Source organism: Polyergus mexicanus, unplaced genomic scaffold (genome assembly GCF_030449975.1).
Source record: "Polyergus mexicanus isolate NDT 795.1 unplaced genomic scaffold, iyPolMexi1.0 SCAF_5, whole genome shotgun sequence".
Lineage (NCBI taxonomy): Eukaryota > Metazoa > Arthropoda > Insecta > Hymenoptera > Formicidae > Polyergus > Polyergus mexicanus.
The window spans coordinates 12,073,989-12,092,992 of NW_027223325.1; the positions used below are offsets into that span (position 1 = coordinate 12,073,989).

General features: G+C 38.3%; 1 protein-coding gene across 4 annotated transcripts in view; it reads right to left on the reverse strand.

Moving 5' to 3' along the window:
- Positions 1 to 19,004, reverse strand: part of LOC138933166 (membralin-like) — a 57,787-nt gene that overhangs the window by 25,644 nt on the left and 13,139 nt on the right. For all 4 annotated transcript variants that reach the window (XM_070295711.1, XM_070295708.1, XM_070295709.1 and 1 more), the window contains exons 9-10: positions 16,646 to 16,729; positions 9,168 to 9,300 (exon numbers count right to left, since the gene is read on the reverse strand). In XM_070295711.1, the coding sequence (XP_070151812.1) occupies positions 9,168 to 9,300; positions 16,646 to 16,729 (217 nt within the window). The remainder of the gene's footprint in view (positions 1 to 9,167; positions 9,301 to 16,645; positions 16,730 to 19,004) is intronic.

A 19,004-nucleotide genomic window follows, 5' to 3' on the forward strand; every position in this document is an offset into this window, starting at 1 on the left:
CGGTTAATTATCTTACGGAGGACAAATTTTCTATCCGCTGTTTACGATTAATCATGCACCTTGTCACGTGGCGAATACCATCGCGATTTTTCGTTTTGGAAGGAATACCGTAAAACGTGCAGTGCCGTGCAAAATGATATTAATCACACAAATTGCAACATAGTTATTTCTTTCAGCGTATTTGGCCTCAACCAAATACCGTGCCGTTAAAAGACAAAAAAATATATTTTTGAAATAGATAAAATATTTCAAATATGATATACGATAAATAAAAAAATGCAAATTTTACTTCAAAGGCGATAAATTCCTCTAAAAAAAAAAAAAAAAAGAAATAAATAAATAAAATAAATAAATAGAGAATAACTCTCTGACAAAGAGTATAAAAAAAAGATTCGAAATATTTGTCAAAAATATCGTTTGTCGATAAATGTATAACGAAATATTTTTCTCATAGTTTTATATTATAAAATAGAGTAAATATATCGATTCGAAATATCAATTTTCTCTAACAATAAGCAGTCTTTTCGATGATTCTGTAAATCAGTCAGAACAATTCGATGACGAACAGGATCGCGACCTATCTCATCTCGCATATTCTTGTTTTCCACGCTTGTCAAACGGCAGACAAAATCTTTTCCCCGATTATAAAACGAGTGTAAGTATAGGTCCATATACGGGGGACTGTAGGCGGCAAGGGAAACCCCCGTAGCGTAGCGTGTTTCGGCACCCTGTCGCGAGGACGAAAGTAGCCAACGATCGCGTAACGGTGAAGGGAACGAGAGGACGAGAAAAGACGGTCCGCGGAAAATGAAGTCAGCTCTCGGTTCCATCAAGCGGCCGTCAGGGAGTCGACCGCCTGTACCGTTCGCCTGGCGCCTGTCTGACGCCCCCCTTTTTGCCTCTCTTTCGCCCACCCCATACCTCCCTTTCTCTTTCTCTCTCTCTCTCTTTCACTGTGCGAGATATTCGAGACGAACGAGACACCCTGATTAAAACGCCAACTCTCTCAGGATATCGGGCTCCAGCTTCGCCGCGCCAGTCTTCCTTTTTTTCCTCACCTCTCTTCCTTTCTCACCTCCCACAGTGTGTCCACCTTCGGAAAGTAAATATCGGCAGAGAACGGAGAAACTAATTATAGTTTCTCGGGCGGACGTTGCCACGCAGCCGAGCAAAAAAAAAAAAAAAAAAAAAAAAAAAAAAGTGTCTTAAGGTTTCATTCGCTATTGAAATCCGGTCGCCACGCGACCGGGGTGTACTCGTAAAATAGAGGAGCGGCTTAAAAGATCACTCGCGCGATTAAAGGTAAAACATGGAACAAGTCTGAGACAAAGATCGATTGTGTAGGCATTCTAGGAAAATATTTTTCCATGTCCGCGTCCTCGTTTTTTATTTTCTTCAAATTACTCGAAGAACATATACAATCGTCGTAAATGTAATGGAATTAATATATCGTTATTTGAAGAATTATACTTTATATTCTTGTATACATATTCTATCAGGAGTTAAACACGGAGATTCGCAGTCTTGACTTTTTTCAAAATATTTTCAATAAAACGATAAAATTTTACAAAATATTGTAGATGGAAAAAATGTATGGTCTAGTCAATTTTCATAAAGATCTATATTACACAATACTTTTCATATATGGCAATTATTAGTTATAATAACAATAGCAATGTAATTAACTAATCATCTGATACCAATCGGAAAGGATACTCGTATTCCCAAAGTCTCTATTAAAGCCTCGTAAGCCTCTGGAAAGTAGGGCATTCGCTCACCAAACGAGCAACCCCCCCATTCACCGCGATCGAAGATAGATCGAAGATGTGGATGACGAGCGACGAAATGACGCGCAACGACGTGCAATTTCTAGCTGGCGCTTAGATCAATTTAACACGCGTCAAACACGATAAGTGTTTAATGGAGGACGCTGTTTTCGAATCGATTCACCATTTCTATGTGCAATATAATTTCGCGATACGACCAGGATTTTCCAAGCGTGGGCAATTTGAGATCATCGGCCCCGCCTAACGCGGAATACACCGACGCGACGTACCGTGGCCCTTCTCTCTCTCTCTCTCTCTCTCTCTCTCTCTCTCTCTCTCTCTCTCTCTCTCTCTCTCTCTCTCTCTCTCTCTCTCTCTCTCTCTCCCTCCCTCTCTCGTGCACGCGCGCGCGCGCCACATAGTATATAGGTATACACGTTATGTTTGCACTATAATTTTCCGCCCAACTCGTCGGGGCTGCCGGTCGACGGCGGAGCCACCCGACCAATCCACCCTTCACCCATAACGCTGAAATAACACCCCACGCAGGCTCTGCCGTACTCGTGCTATGTGTTTACGAGTGTCTACATATCCGCGCGCGCGGGCGCGAGCCTGTGCATGTGTAACCGGGAATGAGGGAGGAAGGAAGGAAGGAGGGAGGTGAAGAGGGGGTCGAGGAGGAGAAGGAGGGGAAGGGGGATCGTGTGTTATTTATATAATTGCTCAATAGCCTCAATTACGGACCTTATTCAATCATAATCATCCACCGGTGTTATTTGCGGACAAGCCCAGCTGATTGTAAGCACTCGACGCTCCGCTCCGCTCCGCTCCGCGCCGCTTCGTCGCCGACGCTCGCGCTCGCGAAAACGCAAGCCCTATCTCTCTTCCGGAAGCCTGTAGTAAGGGTATAGAAATTTATGCGCGCCGTCTCCCCTCATCTCCCCCTTTCGTCACGCTTTCGACGCGAAGAAAACGCGCGTGTCGAAAATGTGTCTTCTTCATTCCGCTCAATCTCCCATGTATCGATGAAAGAAGAAATTCGCATTGTTGTTGCGTATTCGTTATCTTTGACCGCGTTAATCGAATGAATTAATATCTCGTCCTCTTTAATAAATATATAACATGAACTTTTGGACGCGTCAACGAGACGAAATGCGAAAGGTAGTTTCCGACTTCAAATGGAACCGAATACGCGCTATCTAGAAACTGTAGGGGAAAAGGAGAAATCCGGATCCACGTTACCGATCTAAAATGAAGTGCACATCTCTCTTGACGATCCCCATAGTTTCACGTATCGCGCGAAACGTTTCTTCCTTTCCTCTATTTCTCCGATTGCACTGTCACCATCCTGGTAAAGTCGACACATCCCAATTCCATCAAGAAGGTGAAATAATCGCGGAGAGAGAGCGCGAAAATCCGATCGCGTAGCTAGAGAAGAAAGATACTGCATAGAATACGTCCGATGTTGAGCTAACTTTTCTAATCGATGAGAAATATCGCACAAAGAGGTATAAACGTTAAATTTTGTGCTTGTAAATATCGCATCGAAAAATTTTGAATTTTTCTTTCGTCCCCGCCCGTAAAATTTTCATTTATATAAATTTCTTCGCACGGTCACATTTTGTACGCAGAAAGAAATATTTCCGAAAATATTAATCTGATGATTAAGAAGGCAAGAAGAGGTATAACATCTCGCGGCATCCATCATACTCGAGACGATCCATTCACTTCAATCCCTCGTGAAGGATCGTCCGACTTTTCATATCCGTGCCATAGCGAATATATTTGAAATTAATTTGCACACTCGGGATGCTATTTATGATTGTATCGATATATATTAAAAATTTACACTGAAGAATAGAACATTCATACAGAATTCTACAATTTGATACTATCGTATTTTGTTAATCGCGAGCACAATGAAAACAATCATCTCTCTCTCTCTCTCTCTGCGAAAAAAAAAACAAGCGAGAAGAAGGAACAAGCCGAGAGAGGCTTGCTTTGTCTAGAGATAATATAGAAAAAAAGGAAGAAAACTAAAAAGAGAAGGAAAAAGAGTGAGAGACGCGGACCCATAGCGAGAAGCTCTACTTGAGTTAAATTAAAAATAACATTCTTTTCAACTATCCCGAGCGCACCTAAGACCACCTCTAGACGTCACAGTAGTCGCTTATAAATTCTCGGCTGCATCGCCATGCGCGTTCGAAGGAAATTATATTCCAATGAATCCTACTTTGCGTTCCATTATCGTCTATTCGCGTACCAGTCGCAAAAGTTGAGCTCGTCGAAAATAACATCGTTCCGTGTTTCATGTCTGATTAGTTTTTATCGCGAATAACTTGTTCACCTTTCTTTTCCAATCCGCGATGAGCGACAATCGTCGTTATCTCACCGTTCGTTCACCGCGTGCAATCTTTATGAAAGCAAAAGTATATAAATGTTATATATGTACGGCTAACTTAGGGGGAAAAAAAACCAAAAAAAAAAAAAAAAAAAAAAAAACGATGGATTCGAGATTATCCGACAAACTCGGCGAGGCTCTCCTCAACAAAGCACTTTTCTAATTGTTTTCGAGGACGAGACGTGTACACACGCAGAGCTTCGCACGGTTACAACACGCGTAAAATATAGCGAGTCTTCGTCGAACAAATGGATGAAACTCTTACCGCGGGGATTGAGGTTTTAACGTCGATTGTACGGAAACAATTGCTCGATTGCATTTATGTTGTAAGATTTTTCAGAGAAATAATTTGTAAAAGTTTACGAGCTGCTATTTTCTTATCACGGATCTTTGATCGAAAAAATAAGAAAGAAAATACAATTAACCGTGCAATTATTTCGTTGATGCAGCGTTTAAATATTGAGCAAATAGAACGCGCTGCGTTCGTATAATATTGTATATTAATGCAAATAATGATTAAAAATCGCGAAAGTTGCGAAAACAAAATATCTTAGTAGTTTCTAATATACGAAGAGCTTCTATAAAAATGTCCATGTAATACATTCAGTTTATCGACAACACACTTGGGGAAAATAAATTGGAAATATTTTAAACTGTGATTGAATTGTGACGTCATTTCGTGCGGTCATTTTCTGTAATCGAAATAAGAAATATTGGATGATTGCATAAGTTCGTGCCCGATTTTCATAGATGGCATTAAGTTACTACATGACGGAGTTCTATTGTTTTCGTGTGGTAATTGTTGCTTACACCGAATAGATGACGTTGTCTTATGTCAATTCAGCGTCAAACATTGTTCAGATAAGTCCATTTGTGCATAAGAGAAATCATTAAAAATGGAGAACGAAAGGTGCATTTGCGGCATATAATGCTATATGAATTTCGGAAAGGCGTGAGTGTTGGGATTGCACAAAAAAATATTCAAAGCGTTTATTTGGACCGCGCTCCTGCTCTCCGAACAGTCAAAAAGTGGTTTGGCAGATTTCGAAATGGTGATTTCAACATGGAGGATCAACCCCGCTCTGGACGGCCTTCTGGCATTGATGATGACATTGTGCGTGCCTTAGTGGAAAGAAACCCAAGGATTACAACTGAGGATATTGCTGAGAGGCTGAACATCGATAATTCAACCGCTTTTCGTCATTTAAAAAAGCTTGGATACATTTCCAAGCTTGATACGTGGGTGCCGCGTCTCCTGACTGAAAGGAATAAGCTGCAAGAAAACTGCAGGAGTTGCAATGGGAAATTCTGCAGCACCCGCCATATTCTCCAGATATTGCGCCTTCAGATTTTTATCTGTTCCGGTCTTTGCAGAATAGTTTAAATGGCAAGAATCTCAATTCCGAGGAAGCTGTCGAAAACCACCTTACAAACTTTTTTCAAGAAAAACCAAGTTCTTTCTTGAAAAATGGATTCGACAAGCTTATAGATCGTTGGAAAACCATTGTAGAAAAGAATGGAGACTATATAATTGATTAATAAAAGTGTTATCTCTAAAATAAAATCTATTGAAGTTTATATTTAAATCGGGCACGAACTTATGCAATCACCCAATATATACGGCAATGCCCAAGTGTTCCTCGTATCGTGATAGAAATATCAGCCGGCCGTGATCATTGAACTTTCTCAACACTATTCGCCCCTAGCAATGTCTTACCTGTCACATCGCGCATCTTTTTCCACACCACGTACGCTATTCTGACTTTTTCTTCGGGAGTTTTACTTCAGCCCACGAGAATAGAGCGTCGCGAGAAGAACAGGCCAAACTTGCAAAGCTTTTGCGATATATATCGTATATATAGTTGTATATAAACGAAATGCAATACTGATACTCGAAAAAGAAGAGAAAAGATTTGATATTTATCGTATATAATTGTCGTGCACTGACACTGAGAAAGAGTGCGATAAAGGCATACTATGTACCAAAGAGGCTTTTACAGAAATCAATAAGAAACGGCATTACGGAAAGCACTCGGTGAGCAAAACAAGTGGCGATATCATCTTCAATGGCATACACGAGAAAGCTTTGAACTTGGATTATTTCGATCGGGCTTTCTCGCATAAAATTATTCACGAAAAGAATAGAAAATAGAATGTACTCTGAAACAATGCCCATATTATATCGCAATTATATTAATTATAAAACTATATATTCAATAAATTGTCGGCGCAAGTTATAAACTGAAAATTTTGTATTTGCTATGCGAATTTACGCGCTCGCTGACGTACTCTTTGCCTCTTCGTCGTCATTTGAGCGGCAGGTTTACGAATGACATCGGAATCGTAACGGAGGTTAAATACGGACTATCGGATAAACCGCGTGTAAACGGAAGTCGGATTTCTAATTAAAAGCGGATGACCCGTGAAAACAGTGAGGTCGACTGGCGCCCTAATGTACATTTAGCGTAACCCGCGCCTAATCCGTGAACCGCGTTTAACGTAAAACATATCCTACATACGAAAAGTCCGCTATGCCATTATGCGGATGTTTGAAACACGGGAGGAATGAAATTAGTAGTTGACTGCGGAAGGCGAATTATCATGAGAGCTATAACGCCGATCTAATGACATTAGATATCGCTATCCATCGAAGGAGACGGTACTCGATCATTTTCTTGACGCATGTTCGAAAAATATTGGTTAAAATATTTTACTCCGCAAATTTGGATTCTTAATTTATTGACAAAAATTATGAAAATTGATGAATTTACGATTAAATTAATACAAGACGTATGTATTTTTCGAACAAATTTACATCAAACATTCTAATTACAATCCGACAAAAATTTTGAGAAATTTCTATACAAATTAATCTTAAGATACGGATATTTTTAATATGATTGCTTTCATTAAGCGATAATAAAGATATCAATGTTCTATATTGACAGATTTAACGTTCAAATTACCATCGGTACGTTGCTAATAACAATAGTTATCTTTTATCTTTCTGAAATGATATAACGCGCGCATAGAAGTATTTATAACGATCGTTTCGTTACACGAGTGACGGCGTGTCCCTCACGGGAGGACAATTTGATTTGTCTTGCAGACGCGCGTCGCCCTCGATAACGATCTCGATTACTCCTACCCGAGGCACTGCTTCGCTCACGCCGATTAGAATTGATCCTAATTACACCAGTGTAAATCCCGTATTAGAAGACTCCGCGATACGCGCGGGGCGGGACGCGGCATTACTTGGGCTGTTGCTCGGAAACGCGAATACCATTACCGGCGTCAGATCTATTTAATTGTTGCTAATGCCAGTCCTAATGATCCGTTTCCAATCCCCAGTCCGATTACAAACCCAGGTTCCGCCGATTTTCACCAAGCCCGATACAATACATCGAGCGTAAATCTCTCTTATCTTGAGCAAAGTAGAATTATACGAAGCAAGAAATTTTCCAAGTGTTTGATAGAGAGACAGATAAGACTTTTTCTTTCTTAAAAATAAAAAAAAAAGACAACGGAAAGATGTAAAAAATTTCTTGTAGCTCAAATCTTTGGAAAGATCTATTCAAAGATTGAAAAGGTTGAAATGAAATTCGTGAGAAAGCGGACCGATAATAATGAAATCCGTACTATTGCTTAGAGCATCCGAGTGGGAGCAATCGAGGAATCTAGGATCCGGTGTAAATTCGTCGTTGGCGACAGCTTTGTTTAATCGTCACCTAATGTCTCTAATGTTTCGGTCTTACCCTTCGTTCGTCCAGGGAAATTGCCTCGCGATACGATCCTTCCCGGAGATCTAAGCTACACTGAACGTAAAGCTTGATCTCTATTGCGAAGTTCTCAGCTCGACCTCGCTTTGACGTCTCTGTGTAGGATCAACTGGATTGTTGAATCAGCGAATTGCCATTCGATGTTTGCGAAATGTGCATAGATCGTTGTGTGTTTATAACCACAGATCAACGGGCAGCTTTGTATAGAAAGGACGTTCAAATCCGATTGATCGAGCCGAAATCGTTAATCGTGCCACGAGGATACGTTAATGATTAGAAATACAACCTGTGTGCGCTTATGTATATTTAGCGGATCATTAATAACAAATATCCCTCCGATTAAACTATCCGGATATATATTTACGGTATCAAACAAGAATTGGGAAAATCATCAATCAGATTACGGTTGAAATGTACCGTTGGACTTCAAACGTATATGTGCGCATCATGTAACACGTACAAAACGTATGTATACATCATATATATATTACGACACCACTTTATATATAGCGTCTCAAAATTACCAAATGTCCAGGCGATAATTTCCGAATTATAAACGGTTAAAAAAAAAAAAAAAGGGTACTTTCCGCAAATTTTGTAAAGTTAAAAGATTAACGAAACTGTATTCTGCAATTAATTTTAGAAATTTATTTTAAAAGAGAATTTTTTATTTTAAGTTATAAAAATATATGATAGACAAAATTGCAAGAAATGACTTTTTTTTTGACATTTTCGCTAAAGAAAATCGACTTTAAATTGACTAATGAATGCCTTTAAAAAAAAAAAAAAAAAAAAACATTCCATTATTTTAAGATACTCTATACACAAGCATGTAAAATGCTACGTGTCATTTTCACGCAAAAATTACCTCCGTGCGATTATAAAGTGAATTCGATTCTCTCGATATATTTCAAATGGACTATTTTCTCTCAAAAGAGATTTGTCGGAAACAGACGTTTCGGGCATAGCCAAGGCTATTGGATTAAAGTGATAAAGATTACTCACTGCCACATCCGACAACGCAAGACTCTCTCTCTTTACTTCAATACAACTTAATTCTTTTGAATTAAATGCTGTCCGGATATCGTTCTGTGTGTCAAACACACATTTCGGAAACACATTTTTAATTTCTTTTTTCTTTTGGTTAAGTAAATCTCTATTGCGCTCGTGATAATCGCGTTAAAAAACGAAATTTCGAGAGAACTTATCGTAGCCACGTACCTTAACCAGTGCCTCTTTGTCAGAGCTGTATGGCAGCAGATGGCATCGTATTGATCGGCAAGCCACACTATCAAGATTATGTAAAATGCGGTGGTCGTGTCATTGAAAAATTCGGACATAAGCGCCTCCATTCCTGAAAGAAAAAGACAGAAATATCCTGTGAGTAAATCTAAAGAAAAGCTCTTTCCGCTTTTTCTCTCAATATTTCATATTAAAAATAAGATCTGTCTTATGTATTCGGTATTTGAAATCGGACATTTACAAATTACAATATGATAAAACACGCGCGCGCGTGAAAAATACAGCATTTAAAATATAGCACACGTATATTTTTAACATTACATATTTTGTCTTTGTCCATTATATATATGCCGTTGATTGGTAGAAAATACATACATGGTAAAGGGAAAAAAATGGAGGTAAATTAATGATAACACACACCGTTACGCTTATTTAATGAAAAATCTTTTTCAGTCTGTCGCGTCGTAAAATAATCAAATATATACATCTACAGGGTGTCCCATTTTAATCTCCTCAGGCAAATATCTCAAAAACTAAGCCCGGAAGAGAAAAATGTTTCAGACAAAAGTTGTTTGGTTTCGAGGGGGCCATAAGATGGTACCATTGGTTTGACCTTGGAAAATCATTTGAAGGTCATGTGAAGGTCAACTTTAAAATCTTAAATGGAAACCTCAATTTTTTATTTAGTATTCTTGTAGCTGACATCGAGAGCTTTCCAAAACACTATAATAAAGTATTTTTTCATTAAGTACTTTTTGAGTTATTTTATATTTTAATCCGACATATTTTGATATAAAAAATAAAATATTTCGTAAAATATTCAGTTTTCGATAATCTCATCGTAATACTTTTATGTACAGAATAATGAGACAAATTAATAAGTGCCAAAAAAAAAACAAATAATTGTTTAAAAAAATACATTGTAAATAATTTTCTTAAAAACAATTTTTTTTTTTTTTATACTAATTGATTTCTCTCATTATTCTGTACATAGAAGTATTACGGTAAGATTATCAAAAACTAAATATTTTACGAGATATTTAATTTTTCATATCAAAATATGTCGGATTAAAATATAAAATAACTCAAAAAGTACTTAATAAAAAAATTGTATTAATATAATAATTTACAAATTTAAAAAAAGACAATTGCTTGGTAATTGCGATCAGAATTTCTATCGATATGTCAATATCCGATGCTATTAATATCGGATAGTTTCTACGCGATTAAAACTGCAATCAACGTGTACCGTATTCGCGAGAATCGTTTCGCATGAATTTAACACGCAGGTATACGGCCATTAATGATGTAAAAACGATGCGTCGCATCGATTCGTCTTATCATTTCGCGAACGTTAAACGTTCGATCTTACTTAACGAGTGAAATATTACCGCGAATTATAAAACAGGAACGGGCGATGTAAATACATGCGAAATACATATGTATACGATATATTCTCTAGCGTGTTTCCTAATGGATTGTAACGATACGAGCGCCCATGGGAAACCGTGCGGAAATGACAAAAGTATTGTAGGGTGTGCCCTGGCCGGATCACGAAAGTGCGAAAACGACCAAGTTGAGGCACGTCGGCCAAGACTTGATTAATGACAACGCTTAAGACTTTCTTCGGAATCGAGGAGGAATCGGGATACGATTTATGTCTTTCGTCAATATACACAATATTTTGGCTAAATTTGAAAAATAATTGGCCTCTTTATATACTGCGAAAATAATTAACGGACATGCGGACTTTCTCAAGAATAAACGAGTGTAGTACGATTTCCAAAAAAAAATAAAAAAATAACAATTAGAGAAATCAATTCAAAATAATAGCCGAGTAATGAGAATCGCTTTAAGCTTCGAGCCGACGAGACTCGAGCGAGACAGAGTAAATATGACATACGAAGATTTGCGAAGAGCAAAGAGAAGTCTTCTCGTCCACGATTGCTATCCTCTGTTTACGCTCGCGCACGTGGTCGAGCCGGTATTGGCTCCGAGTCGGTTTTTCGAAAAATGTTCTCGTAAGAGAGCGCGTATATTACGCGCGGGGGGGTGGATCGTGGCAGTGTTAGATGAAGGTGCCCCCGCAGGCTCGCGCAACCAGCAAGAATGGATGATGCCGAGACTAAGGGCGCGACATTAGATAATTAGTTTCTCGATCGGACACACAAAGCGACGGAACACGTGAAAGAAAACAACGCCGCGGGAATGCTAATGAGCCGGGCCAACGTCGTTCGTATCCTCCCCGGATGTACACAGCCGGGATACAAAAGTACAAATCGACCAAGAGACGTGGTCTGACAGCGCTTCACGGAAGTAGGGGAATAAGGGGGCGACACGACAACGTGAGAAATTACTTCTTAAGAGAACGAGGACGGCCGATTGTCCCGCGAAGAAAAGAAAAATCACTTATGCCGCTATTGTAACGAAATGTTGCGTTCGCATTGGGATGCACAAGCAAATTATCGCGCCCCTTTACTCTCTTCGACAAATTCTTGTAATTGATTTGTTCTTATCGATATGCAAAAAAAAAAAAAAAGTATTTATAAACGAAATTATTATTATTAACTTTTAACAAATCGGAGCTTGAACTTTGCTTATTATCGGTACAAAAGAAATAGAGAACTAATACTTTAGAAATAATAATGTAATAAATTTTATATATAAAAAAAAAAAAAAAAAAAAAATTAGAGAAAATCGAAAAAGGAAGCTAAAGTTTCGAGAAACATCTCATATTGTGTGTCAATGTTTCATCAGCTAAAAATTAAAGTAATGCGCATTCTGAAATTCAGTAGTACGATTTTTTTTTTGTCAATAACCGGTGGCCAGTGGCGGCTCATGAATCGTGTTCATCGAAAGGATCGTTAACGTCGGATAATACGCGGATAATGCACTCGTTTAAATGCATACTAGTGGAGCATTACCTCGCCGTGTAGATAAGCCTCTAACGCGATATCCTACGCCGAGCATACGTAGGATTCACCGTCCAACTCCTGATCTCATCCCCCCCCACCCCCCTCTTCCCATCTTCTCAATTTTTATAAAGAGACGTTCAAATTTCCAATAATCTCTCGTATAACGCTGAAACTGCACGGTGCAATTATATGCTCCGATTTATGTTACCAGCATTTTTATCAGAATATAAGAGATCGGAGCGTAGTCACGATTATTTCACAAGCGTTAATTGGATAAGTTGTGTACTTACTATTCCATCAATGACTAAAAAAAAAAAAAAAAAAAAAAAAAAAAAAATCTTTGACGAAAGCGCAATTTGCCATTCGTATTCGGGGCCGCAAATCACTCGAGCTTAGATAGTTAAAACGAAAGCCATGGAATGTTCACGTGAACCGTATGTTGCTAATAAACGAATGTGCAAAATACCGGCGTGGTCGACGAATCGACGAAATGGCGCAATTTTCCAACTGCCGACTCTGACTACGAATTGGCGAATCGTGACAACGTGCATGGTCGACGCGCAAGCTTTCGCATAATTGAGTAACATGTTATTGTTGCCGGTTCACGCCGCTCATGGTTCGCCGACACTCATCGATCGATCGATCGAGCGTATCGAACCTGGTCCTTAATAAAACAAGGATAATTTGCAAATTTGTTCTTGTTGATGTAATAAACGATAACAGGAATTGAATCGCGACAAATAAAGGCCGTTGGCCGTTTTAATCATAAGAACGAAACAGATTGTATATAATTTTCGGATAGAAAACGAAGGAGCTTTGGTATACGCGAACAAATGACACGACTTGTGAAAAGGAGACGAGATTTCACGCCCCCATTCGAATATGTATGGTATATATTATTATATCGCGCAAAATTTTCATACGTGACGCGATACTGGAAATAATACTGGAATGTGTGCGTCGCACGCTTTCCGAAGAGCTAATAATGTGGTTAATCAATGATCAACTGTGTACGGCCATCGCTCACGTGTCATCGGCATCGAGTAGAGCCCGGCCGGTGCCAATATTCCGCGCAGCCCGGCAGAATCCCCATCCCCATCCTCATCCCTCTAACGGACATAATATTTCCCGCTGACCGATCACTGCGAACATATTTGAGCCTGATCGGACGCGAGATTGAACGCCTATTTGGTCTTGATCGAACGCAAATGAATACAAGTCCTGGATCCTTATGAAATTTTTTCGTCAACCGAGATCCGAAGCACGAGGACTGTTACGGTATTCGATACGCATAAACCAATTTTACTAAATCCGCAAAAATCATCCGCGAATAAAGAGAAAGAGAGAGAGAGAGACCACATTGTTTTAAGTCTAAAAAAAAAAAAAAAAAAAAAAAAAAAAAATATTTTATATACAAAGATATATATATTTTATAGATCCGTTACTAATAAGGATCTCGGTTACAAAGTTGTACGAGTTAGAAACACATTCGCGTCGTCTAAACTCACTGTATAAACTCGCAGATCTCCTTTCGCGGAATGACTGTTGACGTGAAATAATTACAAGTGAAATCATGCTCATCAAAGCACGGAAGATTTAGTCAAGGACCAATCAGGACTAGTATTAACCGTCGTACGTCGAGGAGCAGAGCGACGTAGGTATCGTAGAGTAGCAGATCCCGATCAAATTATCCGCCACTATACTAGGATCTTCGCTCTACTGACGCTGCTGCATTGTACCAGAAACGGCTTTAGAGCCGGAGAGAGGCAAAGGGATATAGACTATGGTTTAATCTGATCTAGCGATCGCGTGATTTAAGCCAAGTCCATGGCATACGTCGACGCATCGTAAACATGACGAGAAAACGAGAATTGTATATCATCTGTTGTTCTTATTGGAAAAATACGCGACTTTGAACGATACATACGTAAGCTATAGTTGCGTGAAAATATTCCGTCAAAAATAATTGGCGAGAATTTTGTAAATTACGTCACGATTATCTCGTTCTATACGTAGTACTTTAGATTTGCAATTGGAATTTTTTGCCTTTTTATCGCGATTCCAGTTCAACGATTAAAGACCATCCGCTTTAATCCACCAACATCGAGACGCTCGCGTTCACGCGCCTGTATAAAATATGCTAATATGTATACGGGCAGAGCTCCGCCGACGTTGTAAGCGGATAAACGCAATGGCAACGGATGCAACGTGTTCTGACCGTCTCTGAAAATGTGTTTACAGCGTGTTAGGCGGTCGATCATGCGTCACTGATGCACAGAGGCGCCGGTGCTTTCGTTCTTTGACGTTCCATTATGCAAAATCGTCTTCCACGTCTTTCACCTAATGCCAAATGCCGAACGACGCTGTGGACGATTTGACGTGAATTCACACTGATGATGCCGCGGGCAACCGCCAGACAAAATACTGCCCATCGACGACGAACACGGGGACCGAATATTGAAAAAGAATACGTCAAGCCGAACAGCAGATAGCGTTGAGAAAACGCGAAACGCAGCCGGATATAATATGCACATGTAATATCAACACTATCGTACGTAAATATCGATTTCCGAGTTATTTATAAATTTAGAAAATACAAAAATTCTCTTAAGATATAATATTACATACGTGTATAACAAAATCTTGCTTTAATATCCAATTTAAAAGGATCGATAGAGAAAAACTAAATTTCTCTCGATAAATTTTTGTTTTCCCAGCCCCCCCCTAAAAAAAAAAAAAAAAAACTTCAACGTATCTCGAAGCATTGCCAAAGTTGCGATTTCATCTTATATTTCCTATATGCTTATTATCGCAAAAGTGGAGAAAAGCGAAGAGAAAGATACAGAAATACTGAAATAAGGAAAAGGAAACAAGTAAAGATATATATCCTCTTTGACTTCTTCCCGCTCCCCCTTTCCAAAGGCAACATGCGGCGAAGGAGCGAAAGGTTTGGGAGGCTAAAAGAACCGCGGGATGACGGATGGAGAGCAGGAAGCGATACAGGAACCGGGACCTATTACTCCAGATAACAACTTCCCTAAGGCTCCCTTTCCTCCTCTTACTTCCTCCAACTACAAGCTTCCTTGACTCCATGTACGTATATACATACGTGTGTGTGTGTATGTATATATATATATATATATATATATTTCGATTTTTGTACATACGATCCTCGGCAATCCCCCCTGCAACAGGGAGGAAAGGGAACGGGGGTGCGGATCCGGAAATTTACCACTTCTGTTGCCATTTCGCTTGGCTGCCTGTTGACCGCGCAACTGGTGGTATATAAATGAATGGCTTCCCCATATCGGACTACATATAAATTGGCAATATTTATAGAAATCTGATAGATATAGTTGTCATCTTGACCTCTATTTATCTAATAACTAACCATACTATACCATTGATAAATAAGATGAAAATATCGCATTATGTCGTGAGAGCGTACGATGTGTTAAGAGGTTTTTGACATAAATTATAAATATCTACGCTTAAATATATGCATTTTTTAATATGTCGGAAATAAGCCGGAATAAAGCTCTAGCTTAAAATCATAAGATCGATATTCTCTCTCTCTCTCTCTCTCTCTCTCTATCATATTACAATCGCGTTATCGCAGAAAGAAAATTTAAACGCGAGAGCATTCGCGGGTTACAGAAACGGATTGAACATTAAAACTCGTTAACGACTGAGAGAGGTACACTCGTCGAACGGAATAATTCGTACACTCGTACAAAAACAAGGAGCCAAAAGAGGAAACAAAGATTGCAAATTCAGTTTTATCAATGTTTCGAGAGGCGGACGGAGAGCCGATTAGCGTACGTCGTATTTTATGCAGGTCAATTGCAGGACGTCGTTGGTGTCGGTGGACACGTGAAGAGGAGATATTCGAGGCGAAATGGAAATGGGCGACGACATGGACGCCCGGCGCCAATGCCGCTGCTAAATGGGCTCCGAAGCGGGTTACCCAACTGTTGCGCCTTCATCAGAAATTTATGCAGAATCCTGGGTTAACCGTCCCGGCCAATCAGCTTTGTAACGGAGCTAACATCCTACCGGCGAGAGAGCGAGGGCACACGCGCGGCCCTGATTTAGTAAAAAGGTATTTAATATTTCACGCCATACGAGCCGTCGCGAGACCAAACTTCAACGTACTCCGTTCGAAAATTCGTCGTCGATTGTTTATTCGGATGGCTGAAACCGATGACTTTTTATGGAATCTCGTCTTCGAGAAATTGCGACGTAAAAAAAAAAAAAAAAAAAACCGCGAAAGAATCCACGAAACGTTTGCACTTGAATGTAAAATACAGTACACGTGTAAATGCTATTCAACATCGGGAAAATTTTAGTCATACATATATTTGAATTTTGAAAAAAAAAAAAAAAAAAAAAAAAAAAACTACATATAATATGCATTTAAATTTTTATATAAAATTAATTTTTCTTTAAAGCGAAAGAAAATATTTCCCGCAAGAATAAAAGATACGCGCTAACAAAGTAGTTTAAACGGATTTCCAAAATAGAGGCATACGTATAACTTACCCACTAACGCCAAAATTACTGTCAATAAGGAAGCTGCTGGCAACGACACAGTTAAATTAAATTCCAGCATTTGTATGAGATCAACTGAAACAGACAGAGGAAACGTATGTTAGAATGTTATGCTTATATAAATAAAAAGAAAGAATATAATAGCTTATTTCTTCCGATAATTATATACACGTACACGCCGCCATCGTACGTAAATTTATCGCGAGGATAAAATGTTACGTGGAAATCGTTATTCCGGTCGAGAAACGACTTGAATTTAATATTTATCAGGCACATCGTAGTGAGGACTTCGCGAGCGGAAGATTATTACATAAGTTCAGCAACACCCCGTGAAGGAATCGCGTCGCGTTCGACGAGTCGACTCAAAGCTCGATACGAATTAATTTCGAAACTTCGTCAATCCTGATTTAAATTCCACGAAACTTTCTATCGACACTTTAAGTCGTATACCTCGTATTGATTTATCTCTTACATCTCTCGAATAAATATAGCAAAGAAATATATATATATATATATATATATATATATATATATATATATATAATATGTATTAATATTGTGTAACTCATAGAGAAAGCATTTCCTTCTCTCCACACACACACACACACATAGCTATTGTGCATGATCCAAAATTGATTTAAGAGCGCGACAACTTTGTTACGATACTTTCGGATAATCCGCAATATCGGTCGTCTTGCAACCTTGTTGTACTGGATAGAAGCAGAACTCGAGGATTGATAAAAAATTCATAATCGTATCCGCCATGGGTGCAACAAAGCAATTAAAAAGTTAATACCGCCACTTGTCGTGGGACGGGGTCGCGCAACTAATCGCGAACCGCGCCTTCTTTATAGGCCACACGATATATCGTACTTTACAAATTTGCGCGACACACCTTGCGCGGTTCAATTTAATAAATTTTAGATTTTAACTTATCGTCCACTAAACTCTCTCCACCCTCCGGTTATTAAAACTTGCCGCGATCCTTCGTCCCGTCTCGCATAATACTTTCTCTAACCAGGGCCACACGTGTATCTTACGTTTATTCTCTTTTCTTATGTTCACACTGCTCTATCCGTTTTTCGCGCTTCTTCTAATTAGACCGAACATATATACTTCATTAAATATATACTGTATACGCACTTGTAAAGCTCATGTCTAAGTAATCATCAAGTTATCATCGATTCGACGATAGCAACGAAATGTGTTTAATAACGAAGAAGTTTAATATAAAGTTTATTTAGTATTATGCATTTTTAATTTTCGCAAAGAATAAATATCTTATTTTCCAGTTCAATCACGTTCTTCCTTTGACAATCTGATGCAAGTTTCTTAGAAAACAGCATTCAAATGCAAATCAAAAAGTTTCACTTTTATGCTAGAATTTCAAGTAAAAAAGAGAGAAAGAATAATAATACAATTTTTATCCACTCCTAATCTGATTACGAATAAAATATTAATAATATTCTAAGATATAACTTTATAAACGTATGGAATATATCTGATGAAGGAGATGAATAATATACTTATTGTTAGAGATAATTTTATATATTGCACACACAGCATATTGCTACGGATATCAAAAAATAATTCATTTTTTTTTTTTTTTTTTTTCGTGTCTTGATCTTCTTCGAATAAAAATTTTTGTGAATAGTTTATTACAAAAATACTTTTCAATGTAAAGCATAAATTACTGATTCTCAAGCATTTAATCTTATTCATATCATTAAAGCGATTTGATATTTTATTAATATCATGGAAAACATGCATAATATGCGATTGAATAATTTATACAATTTTCAAAATTGTAATTTGCATTCTCAAGAAAATATATAATAAGAAAAAAATAAAAAAATTTAAGTCACTATTAACAAAAACAGACTAGCAGAAGTATCATAAATATATGAACAAAGTATATAGAATAAATGTTGGCCAACATCCAAAACTCGCAGATGGATGAAGGAAATATGTCCGCCCCTTGCGCTGTTTTTCTATGCAAATTTGTATTTCAAACGATTAACCTGCGAAAATAACCTCCCTCGTCGCCGCTGTTTAAACTTTCAAGTTTCCCTTTCCCCCTTTTCTTCTTTAGGCCAGCTCCCGTACCACAGACCGTGAAAAAATCACCAAGCACGTGCCATTTTATCGAACTTATCAAAAAAAAAGGCAGCGAGGTCCGATTAAATAAAAATCAAAGCTCTCCGACTCATTTACGATTAAATTTCAAGTTAACAATGATGTGCAGATACGATAGCTTAAGAAATATTAGCCCAAAGAAATTACAAATTGCAAAAAATATCGATTATCGATTCTAATTAACTTATTTCTTATTTTCAAATATGAATTACGC